Source organism: Pundamilia nyererei, unplaced genomic scaffold (assembly GCF_000239375.1).
Source record: "Pundamilia nyererei isolate P.nyererei 1_Seehausen unplaced genomic scaffold, PunNye1.0 scaffold00131, whole genome shotgun sequence".
NCBI classification, from domain to species: Eukaryota; Metazoa; Chordata; class Actinopteri; order Cichliformes; family Cichlidae; genus Pundamilia; species Pundamilia nyererei.
Genome location: NW_005187532.1, coordinates 1 through 15,874, shown reverse-complemented (window position 1 = coordinate 15,874; position 15,874 = coordinate 1). Strand labels below are relative to the sequence as shown.

At 39.1% G+C, this 15,874-nt stretch overlaps 2 protein-coding genes across 4 annotated transcripts; both read left to right on the top strand.

Moving 5' to 3' along the window:
* Window positions 1-416: 416 nt before the first annotated feature.
* On the top strand, window positions 417-9,362 carry LOC102213781 (zinc finger protein 271-like). 2 transcript variants are annotated; one of them, XM_005743375.1, is made up of 6 exons: window positions 417-474; window positions 556-696; window positions 2,803-2,908; window positions 3,824-4,909; window positions 5,118-6,599; window positions 8,151-9,362. In XM_005743375.1, the coding sequence occupies exons 4-6, from the start codon at window positions 3,931-3,933 to the stop codon at window positions 8,591-8,593; spliced, it is 2,904 nt and encodes a 967-aa protein (XP_005743432.1). In that variant the 5' UTR covers window positions 417-474; window positions 556-696; window positions 2,803-2,908; window positions 3,824-3,930; the 3' UTR covers window positions 8,594-9,362. The 2 variants fall into 2 exon arrangements, with proteins under 2 accessions (XP_005743432.1, XP_005743431.1); XM_005743374.1 differs by lacking the exon at window positions 417-474 and having other exon boundaries at window positions 494-696.
* Window positions 9,363-10,276: 914 nt separating this feature from the next.
* Window positions 10,277-14,037, top strand: LOC102212936 (gastrula zinc finger protein XlCGF57.1-like). 2 transcript variants are annotated; one of them, XM_005743373.2, is made up of 3 exons: window positions 10,277-10,565; window positions 10,957-11,090; window positions 12,574-14,037. In XM_005743373.2, the coding sequence occupies exons 2-3, from the start codon at window positions 10,988-10,990 to the stop codon at window positions 13,920-13,922; spliced, it is 1,452 nt and encodes a 483-aa protein (XP_005743430.1). In that variant the 5' UTR covers window positions 10,277-10,565; window positions 10,957-10,987; the 3' UTR covers window positions 13,923-14,037. The 2 variants fall into 2 exon arrangements, with proteins under 2 accessions (XP_005743430.1, XP_005743428.1); XM_005743371.2 differs by having other exon boundaries at window positions 10,277-10,713.
* The last annotated feature ends 1,837 nt before the right edge of the window (window positions 14,038-15,874 follow it).

Genomic DNA, 15,874 nt, shown 5'->3' with positions numbered 1-15,874 from the left:
TTTGAAAAACTCTGACTGGTGAACATGATATTGAGCACTGCACTCAAAATTATAAAAATGTTTCCATCAAGTTTGCCCAACCCAGTACTAACAAGGTGTACCTAATGAAGTGGCCTATATAGGGAGACATACGTGTTGTTCTTTTCTTTTCTTTTCTTTTCTTTCTTAAAAAATATGAATATTATTTTCAGTATTTGACCACATTGAAGCATAATGCATAAAAACTGTTCAAAATTATAAGAAAATTATCAAAGAAAGTCGAAGAAAAAAAGAGCAGGCATTGATTTTTTTATTTTCTATTTACTATATTTAAATACATTTTAGGATTTCTGGGGAAAATATCTGATTGACTAATAACAACAGGAATATTTTTGTCAGCTGAATGCATTACTGTTCAGTAAATTACTGCGGGTGATGACGGGGGTAGGAACCGTCTACTCGGTGCACTGTGTTTCGGAGGGGAACAAAACAAAGGTCGGACAGACTAGCCGTGTGTTGTGTTTCGCTTGTAGAGGGATTTCTCCTCATTTTCGTGTCACGTATCTTGTGTTTTAGAGGTTTGAGAAGTTACAATCAGAGGAAAGGAGGATCGTAAAGTAAAGGAGCGAAAACACGGAGATCAGAAATGAAACTCGCCCGGGAGGACCCCGCGGAAGACGGGCGGGCTGATGCTGCCTGTTTCCTCCTCCTGTACAGGTAAATGACCCTTCCTGCGAATATCTGACAGCAAACAGGCGTCCCGATTTTACCTGTTTGGACCGGTGTTGTGCCTAAAAATGATCGTCTGCAAAAAGATGATTTCTGGTATATCCTTTATTTATCCAGTTAAAAAAAGTCTCATTGACATTAAAATGTCAAAAAACGTAATCTGACCAAGAGGACAGCAGAAATGACAACAAATATAACAATAGTTCTGTAAACATATTTCAAGTTGACAAAAAAGTACCGGATTGGTTATAATGTAAGTACAATAACCCCGAGTTATAAAGATACTTGAAAATCAGTTTTTTTTTTTTTATTTATTTATTTTTAACATATAACCGCTTTGTAAACCATATTCACCGAAGTCTATTTACCAATATACGTGAAGATGTTACACTTAAAGAAAGCATACAGAAACTTTGGAAATCAGTTTTTGCCATTCGATCACTTTTTGGCACAAGAAAAAGGTTTTTTTTTTTTGGAATTTATCCTCGTTATTTGTTCTTAAGGGACTCCAAACACAGTTGGTGTGTTTTATAACTAACACATGATCTGGACCCAGGCTTAAACTCGGTCCTGTGTTTGAGCCGAAACAAAGTCTTAGAGGATATTAGGGCAGTTCAGGGCGTTTTATTTCACTCTGTCCTTTTGCACAGATAACCGGCTGTTTATTGAAGAGTGAAAATTAAAGGTTTAATCACAGAAATGCTGCCATTTGCATTCATATGGTGCATATGAATGCAAATCACAAGCCAGTAACCTCACACTTTATATACGGGGAGGCTCTAGCTCAAGTGGCAGAGCAGGTCAGCCACTAATCAGAAGGTCGGTGGTTCGATCCCAGGCTGCCTCCTGGCTGCCAAATATCCTTGGGCAAGATGCTAACCCCACGTTTGCCTACTGCTGGTGGTCAGAGGGCCCGGTGGCGCCTGTGTCCGGCAGCCTCGCCTCTGTCAGTGCGCCCCAGGGCAGCTGTGGCTACAATGTAGCTGCCATCACCAGTGTGTGAATGTGTGAATGACTGAATGTAGTGTGAAGTGCTTTGGGGTCCTTAGGGACTAGTAAAGCACTATACAAATGCAGGCCATTTACCATACGCAGAAACACTAGAAATTAACTTTACAAAGTGCTTTGGGTGAGAATGAGAATTACAGACGTAATTTAAAGGAGATTACTGATTCTGTGAGCCTTATCTGCTCAGCAGGTTCTTTCAAAGTCGAGGTCACCTTTAGATTTTGGACCCGATAGGAGGGCCCTGAGGATCTGAGGCTGCACGCTGGGTCATCTGGCATCAATGTTTTGTGCTAAATGTGAAAATGATAAGCAAGTTAAACAAAAGTCCTGCTGAAAATCTTTCTATTTATTCTTATTGCTCATTAGTATTTGAAAACTCTGCAGAGAGCATCTCCAAAAGTTGATTCTGTTCATCTGGATGTAGCATTTTGTGGGAGAAACGTTTTGTCACTCATCCAAGTGACTTCTTCAGTCTCAGCTGAACTGATTTTAGTTCATGAGCTGCACACAGACAGATTTGATCTCACGTGTAAAAAGTACCTGATTTATGATGTTTAAGACTTGTAAAGGTATCCATTATTAGACTAGTGACAAACATCTCTGCACGAATTATTCAGTTTCATTAACTTCATGCCATTCAGCATGAGAATGGTTCTGTTTCTACCATTTTCCACTCAACTTAAGAAACTTGTGAACTATCCTATTTCAAAACATTTTTCACATTGGGTTCTTTTCAAAAAATTAAAAAAGGGAACGTAAACACATTGTAGGCAACTTTAAAGTGAAACTATTTCTTTTGAGGTTTCACAGAAAAATAAAAATGAATGAGCTTGTCTGTGTTTTATTGCATGTATTTAATAAATCTTACTTGACACTTTTAACACTTAAAAGCAAACAGCTGTTTGTTTTTGCACATAAAATATTTCCATATATACAGGATTGGCACTTAAAAAAAATCGTGTAATTTTTTTTTACGATCACTGTTTCTTGTCCAAGTGACAATTTATCTACATGTACACATAGGTTTCTTAGTGGTTATATTGAGTAACCGACTTATTATTGAGATTTGTGCAATCATAATTTCAGCCAGCTGTGAGGGGCTCTGCAGTGGAGATGCCTCGAATAAAGAGCCTTCATCCTGATGACCACACACGCTTCAGGTCTGAGTCGGCAAAAGTCAGGAGAGATCTGGGTGAGTGACACCATAATAACATGACTGATTAACACTTAGTTAAGTGTTAATTAAGCATTATTAAAGAGTGAAGTGATAATTAATAATGTATACTTGTCACTAATCATTTTATACAGTAGATTTGTTTATTCTTTTTTTGAAAAGCTTTTCATTATTCATCAGAATTTTTTGAGTTGTTAAAACTCTTATTTTAAATGTAAATCACAAAGTGAGACTGCCTGATTACTACTAAAACTTATCAATGGCCTGATAATATCAGCTGAGTTATTTGCCAGCCAATCAGACTGACAATGGCTGATAAATCAAATGATCCTTGAAAGTTGAACAAGTAAAGAAGAGACAGGAGGAACACAGTTCAAACACTTTATAAGTGTTGCTGTTGCACAGACAGTCCACCAGAGGGCAGTCTGCATTTTTTTTAAATTAATTAATTAATTATTTTTAAATCTTTGTACAGCACTTTGTCCAACATTTTATTGTTATTAAATGTGCTATATAAATAAAGTAAAGTAAAAGCATCTTCCCTGTTTGCAATGCACATGTTTGGAACACCAAAAACACAGCAACCAGCTGATCTGAACAGAGTAGATGAATAACTACGCATAATAAGTGTTAGGAAAAGCTGTTTTGATATCATGTGTCTGAAGAAAATAAAACATCTGATTTTTTTTTTAAGTTGCCAAATATTTGTATTGGTGTTATAAATACTCCATCGGCCGAGCTCTAACCAGCACAGTGTCGGTGTCTGTTTTATGGATATCAAAGTCATTCCCCAATGTCCTCCAAAATCACAAATCAATTTCAAATTACATAAAAAAAAATACTAAAGAAATTACAAATTTGGTATGGCTCTTTGCGACTACGCAAAGTGACAGTTGAGCATAATGTACAGATGTGTTTTAATGCTTCCTGCAGATGTTCAGCAGATGTTGCAGATTGAAAATGAAGTTCCCAGCATCCCTAATCTGGACCAGCAGGACTCAGACCTCCTTCACATAAAGAAGTAACAGGAGGAGCTCTTGATGACTCAGGAGGCAGAGCAGCTAAATGGGTTAGGGGACACTGAAATTACCAAGGTCCCAATCACTGCTGTGATGAGTGAGGGTGATGAAGAGAAACCTCTGTTCTCACAACTTCATCAGGGACCAGCTGAAGCCAGCATAGAGGCAGAGCCTCGAAACAGCAGCTCAGCCAAACAGATAAAAACAGAAACTGTTGGAGGACCAGAATCAACCAGGTACCCAGATGTTTACAGTCATCTACATCCAAGTACTGATGGAAAGCCTTTAGAGACTGAAATTTGCATTGATGATGGTTGGCAGGAGGCTTTGTCCAATTCTGGACCTGAAGACAGTGACACTGTAGATTCACAGATGACAGAAAACACAGAAGAGAAACCATTCAGCTGTGATTTCTGTGGACAGAAATTTAAGAGAGACTCAAATCTTAAGACGCACATTAGAGTTCACACAGGAGAGAAACCATTTAGTTGTAAGATTTGTGAACGAAGTTTTAGAAATCAGTATAATCTAAACCGACACATGAGAGTCCACACAGGAGAGCAACCGTTTGGCTGTGATGTTTGTAATAAACGATTTTCCCATCCAGGGTCTCTGAAGAGACACCAGAATGTGCACACAGGAGAGAAACCGTTCAGCTGTAGCATTTGCAATAAGAAATTTAGACAGAGGATTCATTTCAAGAGACATATGAGAGTCCATACAGGAGAGAAACCATTTGGTTGTGATGTTTGTTGTAAGAGATTTAACTGTAAGAGAAATCTGAAGACACACATGAGAGTCCACACAGGAGAGAGACCGTTCGGCTGTGATGTTTGTAAAAAAAGCTTTTCACAGCCAGGAATTTTAAAGAGACACATGAGCGTCCACACAGGAAATAAGAGTCTTCAGCCAGATCAAACCAGAGATCTCCGATTGGCTGGTGCCATATCTGCATGGCCCACATCACAGCTGGTTCAGACACAAGACACAAGAGATCTAGGTAAGTGACATACATCAGTCTGTCTATAATATACAACAAATATTTAATATGTAACTATGACCACTGTTTCCAGTGGAAAACACTTGGTTTTCTGTGGGTTTTTTTTTTCATTTTAAAATTTGTATTAGATTCCAAAATCATTTGTGTAATATTAAAAACTTTAATAGGATTTGTGTCATATGTTTCCATAATTGTGTGTGTGTTTCAGCTACAGCGGCAAGACCTGGACATCTTGCAGATGTCCAGGTCTTGCAGATTGAAGGAGAGGTTTCCTGCAGCCCTAGTCATGACCAACAGGATCCAGACATCCTCTGTATTAAAGAGGAACAGGAGGAACTGCTGGATGGGCAGGAAGAGGCTGACATCACCAAGGTCCTAATCACAGCTCTTCCTGTGAAAACTGAAGACGATGAAGAGAAGTCACAGTCCTCAGAACTTCATCAGAGATTATCTGAAAACAACACAGAGGGAGAGCCTCCAACCAGTAGCTCAGCAAAACAGATAAAAACAGAAACTGATAACTGTGGATTACCAGAAGCAGCCAAGAACCTGGATTTAAATATTAATTTACAACCAAAAACTGATGGAATAGTTTTAGAATCCTATGAGACCGATGTCAGTATTGATGGTGACGAATGGCAGGTGCCTTTGTCAGATTGTGGATGTGGGACTGAAAACAATGAGAAGGGTTTAAAGAAGAAGAAATCACTTGAGTCAGTAGTAAAAGGTAATGTGGACCGTAAAACCGCCAAAAAGAAATTTACCTGCTCTGAGTGTGATAAACAGTTTGTTTACAAGCAGTCTCTTCAGAGGCATGTGGCACGCCGTTCAGCAAAAAAGGCTTCGAACTGTTTGGTTAATAGTGCGTGTTTTAGAGGAAAGCAAAAAACTGCATCACAGGCCAGAAATCAAAGAGAAGCGAACCCACTGAACTGTGATCTCTGTGGACAAAAATGTACCAGTAAAAGAAATCTGAAGGCACACATGAGAATCCACACCGGAGAAAAACCATTTAGTTGTAACGTTTGCGGAAAAAGCTTTCGACATCAGTATACCATCGATAGACACATGCGAATCCATACAGGAGAGAAACCCTTTGGTTGCAGTGATTGTAGTAAACGTTTTGCACAGCTCGGTGATCTTAACCGGCACAAGGCCGTCCACACTGGTTTGAAACCTTTCAGCTGTATTGTCTGTGGTAAAAAATTTAGGCAAAGGAACCATTTTAAGAGACACATGAGAGTCCACACAGGAGAAAAACCGTTCATTTGTGATGTTTGCGGCAAAAGCTTTAATTGTAATAGAAATCTTAGGACGCACATCAGAATCCACACAGGAGAGAAACCATATAGCTGTGACGTTTGTGGTAAACGATTTTTAGAGCAAGCTATTTTAAAGAGACATGCAAGCATCCACACAGGAGAGAGGCCGTTTGTTTGTGATAAGTGTAATAAAACATTTAAGTGTAAGAGAAATCTTACAGCACACATGAGAGTCCACACAGGAGAGAAACCATTCGGTTGTAATGTTTGCAGTAAAAGGTTTACACAATCTGGGATTTTGAAGAGGCACATGAGCGTCCACACTGGAGAAAAGAGCGTTCGCCTGGTGGAAGCCACCGCCGTGGGTTCAAAGTCCCCAAAACTGGTACCAGCCACGTCTGAAATGGTGCAGATGAAAAGAAGTGTAGGTAAGTGACACACATTTGTGTAAACAATTTTTACTGTACATCAAGTATATTAAATCACTTTGTAATAGCACTGTCTCCAGTATGTTTGGGTGTCATATGGATTTTTTCCAATATTAGCTCTAACTGGAGATGAGAATTGAGGAACCGTTCCAAAATTCTTACATTTCACGAATTTTTAAACTTTTGCATATTGCAGTCAGGCTTCTGAGAGAACTGCATAACATTTGCACTGCCAAGACCTGCTACATGGACATGATGCCACTGGTTGACAAAGTGCTTTAAAAAACACTTTTACTCATGTCGTGGAGCATAGGTGGCCACTGAGTAAATTCTGAATTTTGAGGTCACATTTAAATTGTAATTGTAAATATTTATTCCTTGATATACATACTAAAATATGAAACATGCAAATACCATCATATTAAATTGTGTTAGATGTGGGAAGCTAGATTTCTTAGGGAAAAAAAGAAATGTATTTCATGTCCAGTACTGTGCAGAAGTCAATTTCTTTATACTTTGCTAGAAAAATTGAACATGTGTGCAGGGGCTTATTGAAATATCTGCGAACATACATGAAAATATGAGACAAAACCAGAGTTTGAACAATTCTTACAGGCTTGAAAGTCAGTACTTGGCGTGACCATCTTTATTCTTTAACACAGCTTGAACTCTCTGAGGCAGCTTTCTGTAATTTCTTTAAGTAGTCTTCAGGAATAGTTCTTCAGGCAAAGAACAGTCAAAGCTTCTTTGCATGTTTCTGGCTTTTGCTCTGTTCTGCCGGGATGATCCCACAGCGCTCCAGTGGTGTTGAGGTCTGGGTAATGGCTGTAATGCAGCTCCAAACCATAGACAGAAGCTTCACCGTGTTTTACAGATGGCTCTAGACTCTCACCATTGTACCTCTCTCCTGACCGCCTCTGTATTTTTTGCTGATGATTTGATCAAATTCGAATTCCCTCCATCAGAACTGTTGCCACTAATTTTCAGTCCAGTTCTTGTGTAAATGTTGATACCTCAGCCTCTCCCTGTTTCCCTTCATTAACAATAGCTTCTTGACAGGTTCCCTTCCACAGAGATCATTTCTCATGAGGCTTAATAGAACAGTAGATGGATGTGCTGAAGGGTGTGTCAGCTATTATTTTCTGAAAGACTGGGCCTAAGCAGCATTCTGAAAAACATTTTGACCCAACCAGTTGCGGCAGATGGCCGCCCCTCCCTGAGCCTGGTTCTGCCAGAAGTTTCTTCCTGTTAAAAGGGAGTTTTTCCTTCCCACTGATGGTAAGTTCTTGCTCATAGGAGGTTGTCTGATTGTTGGCATTTTCTCTGTCATTGCCGGGTCTTTACCTTACAGTATGATGTGCCTTAAGGTGACTGTTTGACACTATATAAATAATATAATATAAACTGAGTAGAAGTGCACATTAAAATATGCATATTGAAACTTGTTTTCACAGGGTGATAAAATCAGAATTGAATTATGATTTTACCAGTTATTTCCAAACTTCTTGAATTAGTCAATATTTGGTTGTTGTTTGGTTGTTTTTCCTGCAGATGTCGGGCACACAGAAGAGACTCCCTGTATCCAAGAGGACCAGGATCCAGAGCCCCTCCATGTAAAGGAGGAGCAGAAGGAACTTCTGGCTGGTTGCGAAGACAAGAAGTTATATTTGATGGAGGAGGTTAAAATCACCATGTACCCATTTACTGCCGTTCCTGTTAAGAGTGAAGATGAGGAGGAGAAATCCAAGTTCTCACAGCTTCATCAAGACAATATTGACACAAAGCCTCCACCCAGTGTCCCAGCTGAACAGAAAACAGATGGGGAGGACTGTGGGGGACCAGAACCAGGCAAAAACACAGATCTCAAAAGTCATTTACAGCCACATAATGCTGGAACTGTCAGTATTGATGATAAATATGAAGATGATGATGATGTTGGTGACTGGCAGGAACCATTGTCAGATTCTGAACCTGAAACCGAAGAAAATGGTTAGCAGGAGATCAGGGCTCCTGAGTCTGGGATGTAACACTGCCCAAAAAAATCCTTTTCCTGCTTTCGAGTTTGCTCAACTCAAAATGACAAGTCATGTAGGTGAAAGGGCTTCAAGCTGTTTGGTTTATGTGGATGAGAGTTTAACCAAAATACAAATTTTAAAGCACACCAAGAACCAAAAGCACTCAAATGGTAGTGCTTGCAGTAAAAGATTTGCACAAGAGGAGATTCAGTGTGCTATAGAAAGTCATTAATGTCAGTAATGATGAATTTTTATGTTAGCACATAACTTGCATCTAAATTATTTTTCTTTTTTTTAATCTTAAGTTGTTATTGTGTCCAAATTTGCTTTCATCATGAGTTCGAAAACACTCTCACACTTACCACTAGAGCCACCAAATGGGGTTTATTTTGATCCTTTGGTATTTTAAAAATGGCGTAGGCACTGTGAAGCAGGTACCAGTTCAATCTGCCTCCTCCCCACTATGGTTCTAGTGTTAATCACATCATATAATTTCATGACATTATTTGGAACTAGTCTTAAATATGCAATATTACACTAATTCTGCCGAGGGAACCAGTTTGGAAATGCTTAAGTATAATCTTCTTTCAGTGGTTTTCAGAAAACTGACCACCTGTCGTTATTGGAGGTTCTGGAAGCAGATAGTCTTTCTGTCATTGAAGAAAAGACTCAGTTTAATTTTTAGCTACATGATTGTCTTTTAAATTGCAACTTTTGGAGGAAGTTTGAATGTTCACAAAATAATAAAATGTTCTCAACTGTTCGTATTTGTCCTGATCAGTTATGAACTTGGACCATTAAACCAGTTCTGGTCTGACAGTGTTACAGGTTTACTTACTGCTACATGGGCAGTTGATGTTTTAGTTGCCAGTGTCTGTTTCTTCATGAGGTGCGTTAGGACCTTTGCTCACCTGCCTCAACCTGAGACCAAAGTTAGAGAACTAATGTTTCCTCAAGGTCAAAGGTTAACTATATCATACTGTGAAAGACATATTTTTTCCACAGTACAAAACATAAATATATATTTTTAAAAGATTGTCGCTTGTCTCCCATGATATATGTTTCAGATGATGAAGCATAAAGGATGGTCCAGTTTATAAAGATAAAGGAGGTAATAAAGGAAGCACTACTCTTTAGTATTTAGAGAATTTCACCCTGTTTTGATGACTGCTGTGCAGACAAAGATTACTTCACTTGCTTAGGAATTTTTTTGCACGAGGGTTCAAATAATGATAAAGAGTTAAAGCAAGAGACAAACACAGTTGCCCGATGGCCAGCCAAAGATACTGACGTAACATTTCTTTGTAATGATGTCAAACAGCCTGAAATTGGAAAACTATTCATCAGTTAACTATTTATTTAATATATTTTGTTCAGCTTATATTTAAAGTAGATAAGACACAAAACAGAAAATAAATGAAAAACAGTGAACCTGATCTGGCTGTATGTTGTCCTCAAACTAAAATGACTTCTTAGGATTTCTTCCGCCACAAAGACTGTTTTGCATGAATCGGAACTGGAGGTTAATTTTACTTTTTAAACTTTAACAATGATTTCTTCGTTCATTCCTCAGGAATCTTTTTGCGTCGGGAAAAAAAACGGCTCTAGGAACCTTTTATTATACCGTGTTGTAAAGGGGAACAAAAAAATGTTGGACTGACGGGCAGGAAGCTGTCCGTCCTGAGACTGTGCGGAGCTTCCAGACGAGTTTTCATCCTCTCACCAGGGAAGCCTGCGGTGCCGAATAATAATTAGAATCGTTTTTATGGTATAACGAGGTTTTGAGACACTGAGACGGTAACAGTTCTAATTTAGCACAATAAATAAAACCGGGCGTCAGCTATCGCCGCCAAACGAGCAAAAACATGAAGGAGGAAAAGAAATACACGTTGGGGTCATCTCCTCCACCGGGACATAGCTGAAGAGGACTCACTTGTTTTCTGCTGGATAGGTACTTTATTCCCAGTAGAGTCAGCAGCCACACGGTCATGGATACGGCCAGCAGAAGAGGGCTTTTACACAAAAATATAGACCTGCTACCTGGACTAGAATTTAATTTTTAAAAGTTAACCTGTCAAAGGACCCAGAGCTGCTCTAAGGTATTGGCAGTAACAGTGATACAGTGAATTCATAACGTTTTGCAACTCTAGCCAGATCATCTCAGTTTAATCTAACATTTGCACTTTGACAGATGCACCAAGAATAACACAGAGTTAATAGTTTGGTGCACAGACCGGAGGAGTCATGGATATATCCATCGAACTTCTGATTGGTAATTGAGCCCCTCTACTGCCTGAGAATCAATGAGTAAATGTTCGGGTGGCTCATTTGTGTCATTGCAGCTTGCACCTGAAAATCACAAGTGGAGTTGCAATGTCTCGATTAAAGATCCTCCAACCGGACGACCCCAGAGGTCTCAGGTTGTGTCCCCTTGTATCTGCATCAGCTACATCAGGTTTGGCAGAAGCACAGGCAGGTGGGTGACGTTCATTTGTTTCATTAACATGTAACTCATTCTCTTGATCAAACAGCAGAAACTAAATTATAAAACACAACAATTGGTGTGTAATGATGCTGTATTTGGTATTTGGTAAACACTTCAGAGGTTCATGGACAAGAGGATAAAATCTGTATTTAGTAAAGAAGGTAAAGCTCCAGAAACACTTGGAGCTTGTCTTTATGGTCCATGAAACTGAAATTTATGAGCCAGGATTAGCTGTGTGATTCCAGTGTGAGTAATTTCTTTACTTAGTGCACTAACACAGTGTGTGAGACGATGTGCTTTGGTTTATGTTCTCGACCACTTCTCACTGAAGAGAATGCATAGTTATAGATAAATAAAGATTTTATTAATGCTACTCTGGGGAAATTCACAGCACTAGGCTCAGAAAGAAAATGTGAATTAGATATACTAGAAAAATAGTGTAAGGAAATTGCACAAAATGCAGTAATGCAGTCGGTAGTAACTGATCATTACTAAATGTGTACAGCGCATTGTGTTCTGCGTCCTGATTGGCTCTAGACCATTGTCAATCAATCTCGTACCGTGTCTCCTGTACCGTACAGAATGCATTCGGCTTGTCAAAGTCTTCGATCAAAAACACAACAATGTAGACAAAACGTTTTTCACCGTCAAAGGCAGCCGCGGGTGCCTTTGGTTTCATTCTATAATACTGGACTTATTTTTCTACGAAGGTTTGAACTTTGAGAGTTTAAACAAGAGAGAAAAGTGTGAACATGTTCATGCCTGCCTGAGAAAAGTGTATAAAGCGTGTAGTGAGGGGTTTTACAGCCTTAAAAGATCTATACTAATTGTAAAAAAAAAAAAAAAAAAAAAAGTTGGCTACTTCGCAGATTTCACCTGTCACGGGTTATTTTTTAGAACGTAACTACCGCGATAAACGAGGGACCACTGTACTTTACTGTTTTTGTGCTAACATTGTTTCTACAAGCTGTTGAATCATATAGGATGTAGCTAGTTTTTCCACACACAGCTTAAACACACTGCTTCTGCAGTTTGGCTTAGTTTTTGTTCAGTAAATAATGACATTGTGTCATATGTTAGAAGGCTGTGCTTAAATGATTTTAGAACCTTGTAGAGAGCAGATGATTTTTTGTTTTTGTTATGTCTTGATGTGTAATACCGTAGAACAGGGGTGTCAAACGTGTTTTATATCAGGGGCCACATACAGTCCACTTTTATCCTAAGTAGCCCAGACCTGTAACACTCAGCTTTCTGTCAATAAAGAACTTCTGCATTTAAATGTTTTTTTCACACGATAAAGAAAATTAATAATTGACATATGAAATTATCTTGCGTGCCAGATATAATTGTATCGTGGGCTGGATGTGGTCCATTGGCCGTAAGTTTGACATCCCTGACTTAGAACTAGAATTCTCGAAAAAAATGCATAGCTCCCAGCTTCCTGTGATGCACCTGTAATGTGTGTTTTCTGCAGATGTCCAGCAGATGTTGCCAGTTAAAGAAGAGGTTCCCTCGATCCCCAGTCTGGACCAGCAGGACATAGGCCACATCCACATAAAGGAGGAGCAGGAGGAACTATGGACTGGTCAGGAAGGAGAGCAGCTTAATGGTCTGGGTGCTGTTACTTTGAAGACTGAAGATGAGGAAGAGAAACCTCAAGTCTTAGAGCTTCATCAAGAACCAGCTGAAGATAACAAAGAGACACCGACTCCAGCCAGCTGCTCACACAAGCAGATAAAAGGAGAACCTGGTGGAGAGCTCTGTGGAGGACCAGAACCTACCAATACTTCATATCTAAACAGTCTTTTACAACCAAATACTGATGGAAAAGCTTCAGACTATTTCGAGAATGAAGTCACTGTTGATGAGGATGATGATGATTGGCAAGAGCCTTTGTCTGGACCTGAAAGTGAAAGTAGTGATTGGAAGGAGAGCATGAAACATGACTCAGGTGTAAAGAGTGATAATCTGGGACATATCTCTGCCAAACAACCGCTCAGCTGCTCTGAGTGTGGTAAACGCTTTCAGTACAAAGGGTGTCTTCAGAGACATTATTCAACACATCATTCAGGAAAAAAAACTTCCAGCTGTTTGGTTAATAGAGTGAAGGAAAGTGTTGAATCGCAGACAAAAGTCCACGGTGGAGAGAAACCATTTGGCTGCAGTGTTTGTGGACAAAGATTCAATCAAAATGCAAATCTTAAGACTCACATGAGAGTCCACACAGGGGAAAAACCGTTTACTTGTAGCATTTGTGAAACTAGATTTAGACAGCAGTATAGTCTGGATAGGCACATGAGAATCCACACAGGCGAAAAACCTTTTAGTTGTGGTGTGTGTAGTAAAAGATTTTTACAACTGGGGGATCTGAAGAGACACAGAAGTGTCCATACGGGAGAGAAGCCTTTCGATTGTAATGTTTGTGGTAAAAGATTTACTCAGAGGATTCATTTCAAGACACATCTGAGTGTTCACACGGGTGAGAAGCCATTTGGTTGCGACATTTGTGGTAAAAGATTTAATCGAGTGGGCAATCTGAAGACACACAAAAGAATCCACACAGGAGAGAAACCATTCAGCTGTGAATTTTGTAGTAAAAGGTTTTCACAACAAGGTGTTCTGAAGAGACACAGGAGCATCCACACAGGGCTGAGCCCGTATGCTTGTGATCTTTGTGGTAAACGGTTTAATTATAACAAAAATCTTAACAGGCACATGATAATTCACACAGGAGACAAACCATTTGGCTGTGACATTTGTAATAAAAGATTTTTACAATTAGGGGATTTAAAGAGGCACATGAGAGCACACACAGGAGAATAATTACTTTCATGTTGTGGGGTTAGTGGGAAAGGATTTATCCTAAGAGGGAAATGCAAAAGTTGATTCTATTCATCTGGATGTAGCGTTTTCAGTGGGAGCAACATTTCGTCACTCATCCAAGTGACTTCTCCAGTCTCAGCTGGCTGCAGGTTTCCCCAACCTTATAAACAGTGCATTTGCACAATGACCGAAACTAGCACCACTGTGAATCCCAAAATACTGAAGAAGTCACTTGGATGAGTGATGAAAAGTTTTGTCCAGATGATCACAATCAACCTTTTGAGATTTACATACCTGGATGACTGAGCATGCATCGAGACAAGAAAATGTGAAGAGACAACAGAGATTGTACTGTACAGTAATCTGATCACAAGATGGAAAATGTATATTAAACAATCCATAGCTTTTGTCCCTCTGATAATTGCAAATAGTAATCATCTGTATCATCTTAGTCCAACATCAGGAATATGTTTTCACATTAATGTAACAGTATATAGCTTTTTTTTCTTTCACCTCCTAGGACCTGGCGTCCACATATGTGGACATCACATTTTGTATTTATACTCAATTTTGCTCTAAAAATGAATATCCTCATATGTGGCTCTTATTTTTCTAAGAAACAAAAATCAGGTAAAAAACATAATCTGGTAATCCTCTGTTTTTACATTCATCGGGTCCCAATCAGCCCAAATATCAAAGAGAAATCAAAAAAGCATGCCATGGAAGAGTTCAGGTCTTAGAAGGTTAAATCTGTCATTATGAGGCTGTTGTGTTCGTATTTTGTAACGGTGTCATTTTTTCTGTCTGTTAGTTTTTAAATTTGTTCCCTGTGAATTTCAATTTGATTGCTGCAACTTGTCAGGAATTTCCCCACACTAAACCAGATTTGGTTTACCACATTGACACTTCAAACTTTGGTGTGGCTCAGGGAACACAGTGTTTTAGTGCCCTCTATTGTCCAGCAGTCTGTGCATGATAAATAAAATATTTTTAATAGTTTTCTTTGGGTTTTTCTTTCTTTCTATTAATCCAGATGATGTGTCATTTTTATTTGATTGATGATAAAAAGGTTGTAATGACCTGGACCCTGAAAAGTGCACAGGAATGATTATATTGATAAAAGAGGCTTAAGGATTGACACCACAGACTAAACTATGAACACTGATCCGGGAAAAGCAGGACTGATACGTCTGAGAGCGTTTGCAGTTAAATTCCTCCTCTTGTGGGATCAGTGTCTGTTTAGAAAAAAAACAGCTATGGGTAAGAATGAAATGACAGAACTTGACTCTCTCTAACGGCTTGAAAACTTTACAAGAAATACTTAACTTCATTAAAGAAACTTTACTTCTGCATCAACCTTTGGAAAGGTAAGACTTGTGTTGGTGAGATTAAGCCATGTTAACATGGCTTTTACTATTTAATATTCTCTAAAATAGTAAATTCAATTTTCAGGTTAAGGTCGTAATACATTCTAATGGTTAGCACTCTGGACTCTGAATCCAGCGAGCTGAGTTCAAGTCTCAGTGGAACCTCATTTGGCTTTCTAGCACTTTGCTCCACAGGTACATTAACACACGCTAGCATCAGAGTTTAGACCAGGGGCCCGTTCTTCGTACCTCGCTAAGTAAGTTAGCTGGATTAGATTGTTGACGATTTCGCGTGATCTTGGATCGTTCGGTTCCCCGAAGCTCATCCGGGACTTGCTGTCATAGCAACAGAGCCGTAAGCGTAAACCTGCTCGGGAGCAGGTTTACTTTATGTAAACAGGATTAGATCGCGGCCACGCAGGTATGTCCGCTTCATTTATACAAAAGCAACAGCGATATTCCACCACTGTTTCACCATAAATAAATAACATCAATGTAACTAAAGATAATGCAGTACTTGATCCTTTTATTGATTTCACACAGATACATACAGGTCATTTCCTAAAAAAGGGAAATGTACTATTA

Bases quoted from the DNA above. Each gene is read 5' to 3' on its own strand.
- LOC102213781 (XM_005743375.1), top strand. From the start codon at position 3,931: ATGACTCAGGAGGCAGAGCAGCTAAATGGGTTAGGGGACACTGAAATT. The intron at 4,910-5,117 runs GTAAGTGACATA...TGTGTGTTTCAG, and splicing joins ACAAGACACAAGAGATCTAG to CTACAGCGGCAAGACCTGGA. The intron at 6,600-8,150 runs GTAAGTGACACA...TTTTTCCTGCAG, and splicing joins GCAGATGAAAAGAAGTGTAG to ATGTCGGGCACACAGAAGAG.
- LOC102212936 (XM_005743373.2), top strand. From the start codon at position 10,988: ATGTCTCGATTAAAGATCCTCCAACCGGACGACCCCAGAGGTCTCAGG. The intron at 11,091-12,573 runs GTGGGTGACGTT...TGTTTTCTGCAG, and splicing joins TTTGGCAGAAGCACAGGCAG to ATGTCCAGCAGATGTTGCCA.